The sequence below is a fragment of the Ornithorhynchus anatinus genome, chromosome 5 (assembly GCF_004115215.2).
Source record: "Ornithorhynchus anatinus isolate Pmale09 chromosome 5, mOrnAna1.pri.v4, whole genome shotgun sequence".
In the NCBI taxonomy this organism is placed as follows: Eukaryota; Metazoa; Chordata; class Mammalia; order Monotremata; family Ornithorhynchidae; genus Ornithorhynchus; species Ornithorhynchus anatinus.
Genome location: NC_041732.1, coordinates 41,015,173 through 41,029,954, shown reverse-complemented (window position 1 = coordinate 41,029,954; position 14,782 = coordinate 41,015,173). Strand labels below are relative to the sequence as shown.

Sequence of the window (14,782 nt, the reverse complement as noted above, 5' to 3'; positions counted from 1 at the left end):
ATGCGTAGATAAGGCAGACGGCCACCACAAGCCCACCCTACGGGCAGATGGCTACCATGAGCCCACACCACGGGCGGGCCGACACGGCAGGTAGACGGGGGCCGTCGTGAGCCCACCCCACGGGCAGAAGGACACGACGGATTGACAAGACAGATGGCCACCACGAGCCCACCCCACAGGCAGGACACGACAGGTAGACATGGCAGATGGCCACCACGATCCCACGCCACGGGCAGGCCGACACGGCAGATAGACGGGGGCCACCGTGAGCCTACCCCACGGGCGGGAGGATGCCGCCGGCAGACAGGGACCACCACCACGAGCCCACCCATGGGCACATCACCACCAACCCACCCTATGGGCAGGAGGACAGGACAGGTAGACAAGGCAGATGGTCACCACGAGCTCATCCCTCAGGCGGAAGGGCACAGCGGGTAGACAGGGGCCACCGTGAGCCCACACCGCAAGGTAGGCCGAAAACGGCAGGCAGGGGCCCCCACGGCAGGCTGATACCCCCAACCTTTCAATAAAATACATAATCAAGATTAGAATGTACACATAGCCATTCCTGACCCTTCGCACACCCCCTCCCCGATGACCATATTATATGATTTAGCAGGCGCCTCCCTTCTTTTCATTGGCACCGCTAACTCATAGGCACACCTGAAAGCAAAATGAAAATATCCTCCCAACCTCATTTTTTTGTTCGGATTTGTTAAGTGCTTAATTATGTGTCAAACACTGTTCTTTTACATTGTGTCACTGGCCTATTTGCCTATAAATGCTTTCCTTTCCGGCTCTGGCTTCTTCAAAAATTGATTATCCGGGGCCTGCAGAAAGGTCATCATCATCTCCAGTCACGGGCACCACGTGACCATCAACGGTATCCCTTTCCTGTTGCTCTCTGTCCCAGAGAACCTCTTTTCGGATGGTCAGAAAATTCCGGTGTTATCCTTGAATAGCCCGACTACTCTGGTCAGTTTCTCTCAGATTTGCTTCTGCCCCAGAAGCCCTTTAGTGGCCTCACACGGACAAGTAAACCCAAAGTCAAATGCATAAATTCTCAAGCGTCTGCAGGGCAGGGATAGCCCCAAACGATTCTGTAGCACCTAAGCACATCTTGAGGCAACGAAATTTTTAAAAAAATCAACAACAAAAAAGCCTCTTTACCAAGTGCCTTTACTTCACACTCAAAGTTACGCCGGAATCAGAAACCGTTTCTGTGGGCTTAAAGCAAAAAGGCCAATACCACCATAAATTACAGACACATCATCCTCCCAACATTTGGCAGAACAGTTAGAACATTAGGACATTTTGGTAGTCTGTCCCTAGAATGAGAACATGTTTTGCTTTTAGCACTTAGAAGAGAGACTGCTACAATGGATTTATTGAATATTCATTTATAATAACATTTTTAAAGACAGCAAGAAACTGAGAATTCTATTTTGGGTGGCCTTTAGCTTCCACAGCAGCCTCTACCCTTTATTCCGCTGGCGTAACTGGCTAACCTGACAGTCTCACCCGGTTTGACTGTTTTCACTTTTTCAGTAAAGGAATGTTCATTATTCTCTCCAGGGCTCTTTAATGACTTGAAAAACATTGCTGACATTTTCAAAGAAACAATTTTCACTGTTTAGTACATGTAACTAGTGTGAAGCATGGAAAACCCAGGCCCATTTGCTCCTCTTCCTCTCCCTTTCAGCTGTTGGCTCCCTCAGTGAGGGTGAGAGCATTAAGTGATTTCAGGTGAACTTAAATCAGACAAGTTTGCCTTTGCTTCAGCTCTCTTCTAAAGACTGCAAGGGGAAGGAAACAAACCAGGATTCAATGACTTCGAAGAACAACATGACAACAATAAGGTTCGAGGTGCGATCGCTTCAGTGGAATCATTCCCCTACCCAAGCAGGTTTCACAGCATTTCTCTTGTTCCGGGCATGACTGTCTCTTTGAGTGAAATCAAAATCTTTTGGTAAGTGTCCAGAACGACCCGAGCAGAAGGTCTTTCCCCCGGAGTCCTCCTTTTACATGCCACGTGGATATCAAACAAGTGGAACCTGACGATATCACTCCCTTCGACGTGCCCCAAGAGAAAATCGGACACGTCGGGTATTTTCCAGATATCCGTCTTCTCATCGTACGGAGGCATGAGGTCGTCCTCAAAGGGCACTTCCTCTCCAAAAGGCCAAAGCTGCTCGGGGGCTACAAACTCCCCCCGGAGCTCCCGGTGGCCGCACTTCACCAGCTTCCCGGAACTTCTGTTCACCTGCGGCAAGGCGTCCAAATCGTTGGCCACAACGTGAAAGTCGCTGGTCAGCAAGTACTGAGACAGCACTTTGTTTAAATCGCTGGAATCACACATCACCAACGTACCGAGGGGGCTGTTGTGCAGGTAGTGAATGATGCTCACGTAATCTATTGCTAACATAAACCTATGGTGCCAGGTGTTCAGGCTTTGATATTTTGCGAGGTCTAATGTTTTCTCCAGGTTCCTCAAGGAACCCAAGGGGTGATATTCGGTAAGAATGGTAAACTGCTCCTCACAGTAGCCAAGGAGGGTGATGACGTACTGACTCTGAAGGGATTTCAGCATATCTGCTCCGTGGAGAAAATCTTCCTTCACCTCCGGTCCGGTAAGCTGAGAAACGGCAACTTTGCGTTCTCTCCATTCAGAAAGAAAGACCTGAAACAAAGCAACTGGTGAACATAGATTCTGAGACTTAGAATAGATTTCTCAGCGAGGTCACTACGATATCTTGAGTTCACGATGTCCGAGTCATTACCGCAAAGAGTCAATGGATCACAACTGGGTCCCCTGGAATGAGTCGTATGTTATATGAGCGAAGCACAGGCCCATTTTTGTAGCTCTTTACATTCACCTTAAGAACATAAGAAACATAATTATTGGGTCCACTGGTTCCAACGGGCAACCAAGCCCAGTGTTTAGTCCCTGACAGTGGCAACCCAGTAATGGTTGTGCTCCCTGACATCCATCTTTATGTTTATAATAATAATAATAACGATGGCATTCGTTAAGTGCTTACTATGTGCCAAGCACTGTCCTAAGCACTGAGGTAGACACAAGATTATCAGGTTGTCCCACAGGTGCTCACTGTTTTAATCCCCATTTTACAGAAGAGGTAACAGGCCCAGAAGAGTTAAGTGACTTGCCCAAAGTCACACAGCAGACAAGTGGCAGATATGGGATTAGGACCTATGACCTCTTACTCCCAGGCCTGTGCTCTTTCCACTAAGCCATGCTGCTTCTCAAAATTTAAAGAGAGACAATCCTTGCCCACAATGGGCTCAAAGTCTAGAGGGAATAATAATACCTGTGATTCTAGGTGGTGCTTTTGTTACCAAAGAGCCTTAAATTACTTAGTTATTTACTCCTTGCACCACGCCTGTGAGGTAAGATTCAGGTATTATTACCCCAAATTTACAGCTGGGTAAACTGAGGCATGGGGAAAGCCACTCTCAGGATATGGGTGTCAGAGCGGAGCCAACACTCGAATCCGGGACCTCTGGCGTTTAGGCCCGTGACTCATGTACCATCAACCCCTTCCCACTCGCCCTGCCTCATTTCCCTTTTTACTTTTCTAATTTTCCATCTAATGGCTCATTGTGGACCCCTCAACCATTCAATTAGCTGAAGTCCTCTTGAACCCACCAATATTTTTGATCCTGTGGTATAAAATTCCATATGCTTCCCACCCACTGGGTGAAAAAGCAATTCCTGGCTGGAGAGGTCCTCCTGTCAGGCTAGTTATTAATGCACTGTCAATGTTTTTGGTGGATCCTATATTGGTCAGACATTTAACAGCAAAGCAATTCCCAGCAGACATGATTTGTGCTAAGGAAAGTGTCTCTGGTTTTTTTTTATGGTATTTGTTAAGCGCTTCCTCTGTGTCCAAACACTGTACTAAGCGCTGGGGTAGATACAAGGCCATCAGATTGGACACAGCACATGTCTCACAAAGGGCTTACAGTCTCGATCCCTAGTTTAAAGATGAGGTAACTGAGGCACAGAGAAGTGAAATGACTTGCCCAAGGTCACACAGCAGACACATAGCGGAGGCAGGGATTAGAATTCAGATCCTCTGTCTCTCTGGCCAATGATCTTTCCACTCTGATATGCTGCTTCCCTATTATCCTGCTAGGGTTCAGAGAGGAGAAAGGGCCCAGAAAACAACTTTAAGTGAATTTTAGAAACTTTTAAATGGCCTCTTCCTGATTCCAACATTGTGTTCTTTAGTGGTATTTGTTCCTTCACCTTTTCCAGAACCCTAACTAACCCTCTTTCCTTAGAACAGAACTTGGTATTTATCATCTACACAAAGGTTAAGAGATTGAGTCTTTCCAGAAACACAGAACCGGATGAGATCTCTAGCACTTATATCCTACTGCCTGAGCCCCTTAAATACTTGGGAGCAGAATCAAGGGCCGGGCCTGTTCTTCTGGACCCCCACCAGGTGAGTAGAAGGGATGGAGGGCGTATATACCTCTTCTGAATTTTCAGACTCACGGGCCACATCCCACCGCTGAAACCTGTCTCTCCAGTGGCGTCCCAGCCCCAAACCCATTCTGGGCTAGAAAAGCACCCTTATCTGACTCCCCATCCCAGGTCTGCCAGAAGAGTTAATCTATCAGGATGCACCAAGAGCCAAATGAAGGAGTAGAGGTTGTGTGGAATATTATTTTGGTAAGGAAATCACTGTTCCCTGTTCCCCAATCTCAAAATCGCTGACTCCTAAACATTTTAACAGCTCTCAAATCCCCAGCGATATCCTTTATCTCCTCCTGTCACAAGACCAAACCTAGCACACTGAGCCCCATGGGGGGACAGGAACTGTGTCCAACCTTACTATGCTATTTCTTCCCCAGCAATTGGAACAGAGCTTCTATCACCCAATCAATGGTATTTGAGCACTTACTTTAATACAGAACACTGTATTAAGTGCTTTTGTCTGGCACAGAGCAAGATCTCGACAAATATCAGTTCTTACTTGCCCTCCTAGCAAGTTCCCACAAATCTGGGTATTCCTTCCCACCCAACCTTAGTTATTCAGGATATCCATTCATGTAATATTGCTATTGCTCACCTCACTTAATCAATCATCCAATCACTCAATTGTATTTACTGAGCACTTACTTGTGCAGAGTATTATACTAAGTGCTTGGGAGAGTATAACATAACAGAGTTGTGGTAGACACGTTCCGTGCCCACAACGGGCTTAAGGTCTAGAGGGGGAGACAGACATGAATATTAATATATAAATTATAGATATGTACCCAAGTGCTGTGGGGCTAAGGGAAGGGTGAACAAAGTGAGTAAATCAGGGCGACGCAGAATAGAGTGGGAGACGAGGAAAAGAGGGCTTAGGGAGAAAAGGCCTGTTGGAGGAGATGTGCCTTCAATAAGTCTTTGAAGGTGGGGAGAGTAATTACTCTGTCAGAAATGAAGAGGGAGGATGTTCCCGGTCAGGGCAGGATAGACGAGATCGAGGTACAGTGGGCCAGAGGTCGGCGGCAAGATAGACGAGATCGAGGTACAGTGTGTAGGTTGGTATTAGAGGAGTGAAGTGTGCGGGCTGGGTTGCAGCAGGAGAGCAATGAGGAGAGGACAAAGGTGACTGAGTGCTTTAAAGTGCAAAATAAAAGGGGGAAACGAGACTTCCCTTTTGGTTTATCTAGTTAAAAATTTCTCGGTGTGCAGGTCCCACTCGGAAAATCTCCACTTCCCCCGAAAGTTCACCAAATTCTGAATGCCTTGGAGAATTTAAGAAGTAGATATATAAGACATCGTAGGGTCTGGCACAACTAGATAAACTGGGGACTGTACGGTGAGTTCTACTACGTGTTTCCAATGAGGTGATGTGGATACAGACATTGTGGCAGAACTGGGTAATCTGCTTCCCACAAAGCGAGTCTGTTCTAGGCATAACACAGTCCACGTTGGTGCACTGTGGCGATGCTGCCCGGCTTCAGCCTTAATGTACGCAACAGCACTTTGTATTTCCTAACATTACAGTATAGATGTATGCTGGATTGTCAACTCCCCCCAGCCTGCCGCGATATGGGCAACTCAGGGATATCATCTGTACTATCTGCTGACATCTCATATATCATCTGCATTATTTGCTGATTTACATGGTCCAGGTGTGATGTCCGGCGCTTAGAAGAGTGCCTGGCACATAGTAAGCACTTACCAAATACCACAGTTATTAATATTATTACGTTATGGCCTGATGCTGCAGGTAAATGAATGACCTCCGGTCCACTCTTCCCATTATTCCTTCCTGGAAGCGTCCAGGCTCTGCTGCCCTGGCTCCCTGGACCCCACCTGCACTCCAGTGTTTCTTTTTTGTTCTGTCTTGGAGTTTATTGATATTTAACTATTATTAGATGCAGGACAGGGGCAGATGCCGCCACAGGGTTCTGGACCTTTCCCATAGTCCCGCCCGCCCCCAATCACGGCCGAACCTGCGGGGACAGGTCTGGGGTTCCTTCGGTGAAAGAAAGGACGGGGGAGGCGGTCCCCTCCCAAACCGTTACTGCCTCCCAACCCTGCCCCGCCCCCATCCCTGTGGTTTTGGCCTGGATGGGGAAGTGGAGCTCTAAGTAGGAAAGATGAGGGGTGGTGGCAGGCTTGGCATTTAAAGCTGTCACAGTGACTGAAGTTAAAAGAGGAACGAAGCTTTCTTTTTTTTTTTTAAAATGGTATTCGTTAAGAACTTACTAAATGCCAGGCACTCTCCTCAGTGCCGCTCTTCTGTAACTACCAACGGGAGACTCCATCATCATCAAAATTAAGACACAGAAAAATAATGCTAGAACCCAGGGGACGGGACAGGGAGGATTAGGGAGATGGTAGTACATCACTGCCTGGCGGTTCAAATCAGTTCAAAGCAGGAAAGGATAGAGGGAGTCATGTAGGGGAAATTTTGCTTACCTGTAGTGCTCAGCTGGTAGAGGGGGATTGGTGCCGGAATGCATCTGATCTCTTATCTTCCCATCCTATATTCCTCCCTGCCAGAAAATGCTACTTCACTAGTCCTCCACGCCGCAGTTGCACTTATGTAAATAACTACTCCAGGGCTTGATATATAATAAATGCTTAACAGATAGAGAAGCAGCATAACTCAGTGGCAAGAGCCCGGGCTTGGGAGTCAGAGGTCATGGGTTCTATTTCCGGCTCCGCCACCTGTCACCTGTGTGACTTTGGGCAAGTCACTTAACTTCTCTGGGCCTCAGTTACATCATCTGTAAAATGGGGATTAAGACTGTGAGCCCCACGTGGGACAACCTGATCACCTTGTATTCCCCTCCAAGCGCTTAGAACAGTGCTTAGCACATAGTAAGCGCTTAACAAATACCAACATTATTATTATACTGTTATTATTATTGCTATTATTACAATACTCTGCTTCCTCCTACCTGTAATTTATTACGGTGTCTGTCTCCCCTGCTAGGATGTAATCTCCTTGAGGGTGGCATGGATCATATCTACTATCTCTACTGCCCTGTCCCAAAAGCTTAATGCAGTACTCACCACAGAGTAAGCACTCAATACACACTTTTGATTGATTGGATTGGATCTTAACTAAGCGCATGCAAGTTTACAAATAAATGTATCCCATGATATAACCACTGATCCATCAGTGGTATTTCAGCGTGGCTCAGTGGAAAGAGCATGGGCTTTGGAGTCAGAGGTCATGAGTTCAAATCCCAGCTCTGCCACTTGTCAGCTGTGTGACCGTGGGCAAGTCACTTACCTTCTCTGTGCCTCAGTTACCTCATCTGTAAAATGGGGATTAAGACTGTGAGCCCCACGTGGGACATCCTGATTACCCTGTGTCTACCCCAGCGCTTAGAACAGTGCTCGGCACATAGTAGGCGCTTAACAAATACCAACATTATTATTATTATTATTATTATTATTTAGATTTGTGAGGCCCATGTCGGGCAGGGACTGTCTGACCTGATTAACTTGTATCTACCCCAGTGCTTACAACAGCACTTGACACACACTAAGTACTTAACAAATATCCTAAAAAAAAAAAAAATTGAGCCCTTATTTTAAGCAGAATACTCAGATTGTGACCCACCTGTGTATTCTCTTCCAGGGCTTATTACAGTGCTCTGCACACAGTAAGCACTCAATAAATACTATTACTCAAAGATAGTAGCTCAGTTATATTATGGAGGACACCTGCATTTAATACAAGAAAATAACAACGAATGGCTAGGATGGAGAGTATTCTGATAAGGGCAGCCGAGCATTAAAGGAATTTGTATCGAAAAATGTCAATGATGACGGTTTCTTCAAACCATCTTCCTACTGACCCATTAATTCCCACTGACAATGATTACTCTAATGCAATATCTCCATAACAAAAGGTTCTTCGAGAACCCATCTACCACATTATAGCAGAACTGACTCTTCTCTTTTCCTCTCCACTTATCTTATGGGCCTGCTTTATTTATCTTCATGGTTTGCAGGCAACCCAAGAATGGCATTCCTTCTCCTCTCGCAATAAAAGTGACTACAACAAAAGCATCTCTTTACAGAAGAGAAGCAGCGTGGCTCAATGGAAAGAGCACGGGCTTTGGAGTCAGGGCTCATGAGTTCGAATCCCAGCTCTGCCACCTGTCGGCTGTGTGACTGTGGGCAAGTCACTTAACTTCTCTGTGCCTCAGTTCCCTCATCTGTAAAATGGGGATTAAGACTGTGAGCCCCACGTGGGACAACCTGATTCCCCTATGTCTACCCCAGCGCTTAGAACAGTGCTCGGCACATAGTAAGCGCTTAACAAATACCAACATTATTATTATTACAGTTTCTGGCTACTTTTCACACATTTCTTCCTTTTCCACACCACACCTCCTTGTCCCCTTTCCGTGTTTCACGTGTGGAAATGGCCGCCTTGCTCCTTAAACCCCAAGCTGCTGCTAGCTCCCCCCTAACATCAGAATAGGCCTCCACACCAGCCCGAGTCGCAGCAGAGATGACGACAGAACGGACCACGGCAAGAATCAGCTACCAGTGAGTCATGGTAAAACATCTTTTTTGGAAATCCCTTCAGCAAAAATGAAACGTACCTTTTTAACGGCCCCTTCACCAACAAGTTTCAGTTTTCTGACTTCGGTTTTCAGAGCTTCACAAGACAGCCATGGTGAACAATTTTTCATTTCCCCCAGTCTGAAGTAACCAAAAGGACAAAGACTGGGATCCACACCAGAATGGTGAACCGGCATATAAAAATGGTCAAGGTAGAGATAAAGAAGCAAATTCATAAGCACCACAGCAATCAGCAGCACAGCTGATGGGATTTCTCTTTGAAAAGGAACATTTTTACTATCCTGGATTTTTTTTCCCATGTTGCAGTCTTCTACCATTTCCTAAAACACAGAAATAAACCAAGTATCAGTAATTTCGATCCGTGTTGTTTTTTTCTTTCGTGCACTAATGGATTCTGTGTTCAACTGGAGAGTCAGAATGCTTTAAGATTCTAGGATAGAGAACCCGAGGTATTCCAGGATTCACTGTGTTAAAATGATGGGATTTTTATCTAGAACGACTACAAAATGAGATCCAGAGATGCCTGGGAAGCATGTTGCTTAATGGAGACATCTTTGGGATTGAAATTTACTGCTGAGAGCAGGTTAATTTGGAGAGCAAAATGACCTTAAATCGCTTTGTAATTATCAATCGTATTTACCAAGTGCTTATTTTGTGCAGAGCACGACACTAAGTGCTTGGGAGAGTATAACAAAGTTGGTGGCCAAGTTCTTTGCCCATAATAAGCACATATAGCCTAGGGACTGAACCTTATAACATTTATATGCAACTTTTCTGGATTTTTAGTAAGGATAATGAACAGCCGCTCACAGAATGAGATCCACAATCACACCAAAAAGGAAGTTGGACTATCTTTTCGCTTTCCGCAGTCTCGGCACCCACAGGTCTCGAATTAAAACCCTGGAAAATTTTGGGTCCGTAAGGTTTATAGTAATTTTAAACTGTTCTGGTAAAGACTACTCAGCACCGAGGCACTGCAGGGGGAAGACGTTTGTAAGGAGGTATTGCTTGTTACTTGGAGTGCTGCGTGGTTCCGTGGAAAGAGCACGGGCTTAGGAGTCAGAAGACACGGGTTCTAATCCTGGTTCCGCCATTTGTCAGCTGTGTGACTTTGGGCAAGTCACTTAACTTCTCTGGGCCTCAGTTACCTCATCTGTAAAACGGGGATGAAGACAGTGAGCCCCGTGTGGGACAACCTGTTGACCTTATATCTACCCCGGTGCTTAGAACAGTGCTTGACACCTAGTAAGCGCTTAACAAATATCATTATTGTTACGCTCCATTTGTGCTTTTAAAAATGAAACTATCGGCTAACCAAAAGCTTCATTTCCAACAAACCTGGGGCATGCATCCTGCCTAACTGAATTCAAATCACTGGCTGCCCAACCCTTCCCACGGGAGCCTCCCTACTCTCCCACCTGGATTACCAAGAAGGGGGATAGGGAGGAGAACCCCACTTTTCCTCAGTTTCCCTTCCCCTCCACGTCGCCCTGACCTGCTCCCTTTGCTCTTTCCCCCCGACCCCAAAGTGCTTATGTCGATATCTGTAATTGTACTTAAGCACTTATGTCTATAATCTGTAATTCTATTTAAGCACTTATGTCTATACCTACAATTCATCTGTAAAATGGGGAGGAAGACACTGAGCCCCAAGTGGGACTCCCTGATAACCCTGTATCTACCCCAGCGCTTAGAACAGTGCTCTGCACATAGTAAGCACTTAAATACCAACAAGAGGTGGATCTGGGATTTGAACCCATGACTTCTGACTCCCCAGCCCGTGGCTCAGTGGAAAGAGACTTTGCCACTTGTCAGCTGTGGGACTGTGTGCAAGTCACTTCACTGTTCTGTGCCTCAGTTACCTCCTCTGTAAAATGGGGATGAAGACTGGGAGCCTCACGTGGGACAACCTGATGACCCTGTATCTACCCCAGCGCTTAGAACAGTGCTCTGCACATAGTCAGCGCTTAACAAATGCCAACATTATTATTTCCACTGAGCCACGCTGCTTCTCTACTCTACACACTGTAATAATGCTGGTATTTGTTAAGTGCTTACTCTGTGCAGAACACTGTTCTAAGCGCTGGGTAGATACAGGGCCATCAGGTTGTCCCATGTGAGGCTCACAGTTAATCCCCATTTTTCAGATGAGGTCACCGAGGCACAGATTAGTGAAGTAATAATAATAATAATAATGTTGGTATTTGTTAAGTGCTTACTATGTGCAGAGCAATGTTCTAAGTGCTGGGGAAGGTACAGGGTAATCAGGCTGTCCCACATAAGGCTCACAATCTTAATCCCCATTTTTCAGATAGGGTAACTGAGGCCCAGAGAAGCCTGTCAAAGGGCAGGGACTGTCTCTGTTACTGATTTGCACATTCCAAGCGCTTAGTACAGTGCTCTGCACAGAGTAAGCACTCAGTAAATACTATTGAATGAAGTGACTGGCCCACAGTCCTACAGCTATGTGGCAGAGCCAGGATTCGAACCCATGACCAAGTACTGCTCTGCACATGGTGCTTGATAAATTCCACCGAATGAATAATAATGTTGGTATTTGTTAAGTGCTTATTCTGTGCAGAGCACTGTTCTAGGCACTGGGGTAGATACAGGGTCATCAGGTTGCCCCACGTGAGGCTCACAGTCTTCATCCCCATGTTACAGATGAGGTCACTGAGGCACAGAGAAGTGACTTGCCCACAGTCAGCTGACAAGTGGTAGGGCCTGAATAAAAAATGTTAATAATAATGTTGGTATTTGTTAAGCGCTTACTTTGTGCAGAGCACTGTGCTAAACGCTGGGTAGGTACAGGGTCATGAGGTTGTCCCCCGTGAGGATCACAGTTAATCCCCATTTTACAGATGAGGTCACTGAGGCCCAGAGAAGTGAAGTGACTTGCCCACAGTCCCACAGCTGACAAGGGGCAGAGCAGGGATTCAAACCCATGATCTCTGACTCCCAAGCCTGGGCTCTTTCCACTGAGCCACGCTGCTTCTCATTTGAACCCCTGACCAAGTAATAATAATAATGTTGGTATTTGTTAAGCGGTTACTCTGTGCAGAGCACCGTTCTAAGCCCTGGGGTAGAAACAGGGGAATCAGGTTGTCCCCCATGAGGCTCCCAGTCTTAATCCCCCTTTTACAGATGAGAGAAAGGAGACCCAGAGAAGTGAAGTGACTCGCCCACAGTCCCCCAGCTGACAAGGGGCAGAGCGGGGATTCGAACCCATGACCTCTGACTCCCCAGCCCGGGCTCTTTCCGCCGAGCCAGGCCTCTTCTCTAGACTGCCCCGCCCACGGTGAGCGCTCCATAAATTCGACCGAATAATAATGTGGGTATTTGTTAAGCGCTTCCTCTGTGCCGAGCAGTGTTCTGAGCGCTGGGGGAGATCCAGGGTCATCAGGTTGTCCCCTGTGAGGCTCACAGTTAATCCCCAGTTTACAGATGAGGGAACTGAGGCCCAGTGAAGTGACTTGCTCCCAGTCCCCCAGCTGACAAGGGGCAGAGCGGGGATTCGAACTCATGATGTCTGACTCCCCAGCCCGGGCTCTTTCCGCCGAGCCCCGCCGCTTCTCCAGACTGCAGCATGAGAAGCAGCGTGGCTCAGTGGAAAGAGCATGGGCTTTGGAGTCAGAGGTCATGAGTTCGAATCCCAGCTCTGCCTCTTGTCAGCTGATTGTGGGCAGGTCACTTCTCTGGGCCTCAGTGACCTCATCTGGAAAATGGGGGATGAAGACTGGGAGCCCCACGTGGGACCACCTCATTACCCTGTCTCTCCCTCAGCGCTCAGAACAGTGCTCTGCACATAGTAATCACTTAATACCAACATTATTCTTCTTCTCTGGGCCTCAGTGACCTCATCTGGAAATGGGGGATGAAGACTGGGAGCCCCACGTGGGGCCACCTCATTACCCTGTCTCTCCCTCAGCGCTCAGAACAGTGCTCTGCACCCAGTAATCAATCACTTAATACCAACATTATTCTTCTTCTCTGGGCCTCAGTGACCTCATCTGGAAAATGGGGGATGAAGACTGGGAGCCCCACGTGGGACCACCTCATTACCCTGTCTCTCCCTCAGCGCTCAGAACAGTGCTCTGCACACAGTAATCACTTACTACCAACATTATTCTTCTTCTCTGGGCCTCAGTGACCTCATCTGGAAATGGGGGATGAAGACTGGGAGCCCCACGTGGGACCACCTCATTACCCTGTCTCTCCCTCAGCGCTCAGAACAGTGCTCTGCACCCAGTAATCAATCACTTACTACCAACATTCTTCTTCTTCTCTGGGCCTCAGTGACCTACTGGGAGCCCCACGTGGGACCACCTGATTCCCCTGGGTCTCCCCCAGCGCTTAAAACAGCGCTCGGCACCTAGTGGGCGCTTAACAAATACCGACATTAGTACTGCCCCGCCCAGGGCGAGCGCTGCATAAATTCGACCGGGTGAATGAACGAGTAACGAGGTGCGGCCCGGGCCCCATCGGGCCCCGTCGGGCCCCGGGGCGGCCTTCCCTCAGGCCTGGGGCCGCAGCAATGGCGGCGGGTGGGGCTCGGTTCCGGCCGTCCGAAAACGCCGCCCACATGCCCGGGCTCGGGGAGACACGCGGAGGCCGGGCGGGGCCGGCGGGGCCGGCGGGACCGGCACGACCGCCTCCCCGCCTGCCTGCCTGCCTGCCTGCCTGCCTGCCTGCCTGCCTGCCCGCCTGCCTGCCCGCCTGCCCGCCCGCCTTCCTTCCGTCCGGTCCTTGAGGGAAGGGCCAGGCTCCAGGCCGGCCGGGCCCCCACAGGCCGCGGGTTTCCCCCCCCCCCCCCCCCTACCTGTCTCAGCGCCCACTTCCGGTCCCCACGCCCACGTGACCCCGCGCCGGCCGGAAGCGCTTAGCCGGGGCCGCCCCGCCCGCTCCCCCACTACTCATTCATTCGTGACCATCCTCATTCATTCGTTCGGCCGGATTGATGGAGCGCCGACTGTGTGCGCAGCACGGGGCTCAGCGCTTGGCGCGGACGGATTTATTGAGCGCTTACTTATGTGCGCGGCACGGGGCTCAGCGCTTGGCATGGACGCATGGATGGAGCGCTTACTATGTGCACAGCTCGGGGCTGAGCGCTTCGAATGGACACATGGATGGAGCGCTTACTATGTGCACGGCACTGGGCTGAGCGCTTCGAATGGACACATGGATGGAGCGCTTACTATGTGCACGGCACTGGGCTCAGCGCTTGGCATGGACACATGGATGGAGCGCTTATTATGTGCACAGCTCGGGGCTGAGCGCTTCGAATGGACACATGGATGGAGCGCTTACTATGTGCACGGCACTGGGCTGAGCGCTTCGAATGGACACATGGATGGAGCGCTTACTATGTGCACGGCACTGGGCTCAGCGCTTGGCATGGACACATGGATGGAGCGCTTATTATGTGCACAGCTCGGGGCTGAGCGCTTGGCATGGACACATGGATGGAGCGCTTACTATGTGCACAGCACTGGGCTGAGCGCTTGGCATGGACAAATGGATGGAGCGCTTATTATGTGCACAGCTCGGGGCTGAGCGCTTCGAATGGACACATGGATGGAGCGCTTACTATGTGCACAGCACTGGGCTCAGCGCTTGGCATGGACACATGGATGGAGCGCTTACTATGTGCACAGCTCGGGGCTGAGCGCTTCGAATGGACACATGGATGGAGCGCTTACTATG

General features: G+C 48.7%; 1 protein-coding gene across 3 annotated transcripts; it reads right to left on the bottom strand.

Annotated features, from left to right (window-relative positions):
• Positions 1-1,161: 1,161 nt before the first annotated feature.
• Positions 1,162-13,940, bottom strand: POMK (protein O-mannose kinase). Of its 3 annotated transcripts, none has more exons than XM_029065445.2 (3): positions 13,899-13,940; positions 9,100-9,399; positions 1,162-2,680 (listed from the first exon to the last, which is right to left on the bottom strand). In XM_029065445.2, the coding sequence occupies exons 2-3, from the start codon at positions 9,394-9,396 to the stop codon at positions 1,910-1,912; spliced, it is 1,068 nt and encodes a 355-aa protein (XP_028921278.1). In that variant the 5' UTR covers positions 9,397-9,399; positions 13,899-13,940; the 3' UTR covers positions 1,162-1,909. The 3 variants fall into 3 exon arrangements, with proteins under 3 accessions (XP_028921278.1, XP_028921277.1, XP_028921279.1); XM_029065444.2 differs by lacking the exon at positions 13,899-13,940 and adding an exon at positions 9,890-10,180 and having other exon boundaries at positions 1,910-2,680; XM_029065446.2 differs by lacking the exon at positions 13,899-13,940 and adding an exon at positions 10,095-10,128 and having other exon boundaries at positions 1,910-2,680.
• Between the last annotated feature and the right edge of the window lie 842 nt (positions 13,941-14,782).

Coding starts and splice junctions, on each gene's coding strand:
- POMK (XM_029065445.2), bottom strand. CDS start 9,396: ATGGTAGAAGACTGCAACATGGGAAAAAAAATCCAGGATAGTAAAAAT. Junction 2,681..9,099: donor GTGAAGGGGCCGTTAAAAAG/GTACGTTTCATT, acceptor GCTTTGTTTCAG/GTCTTTCTTTCTGAATGGAG.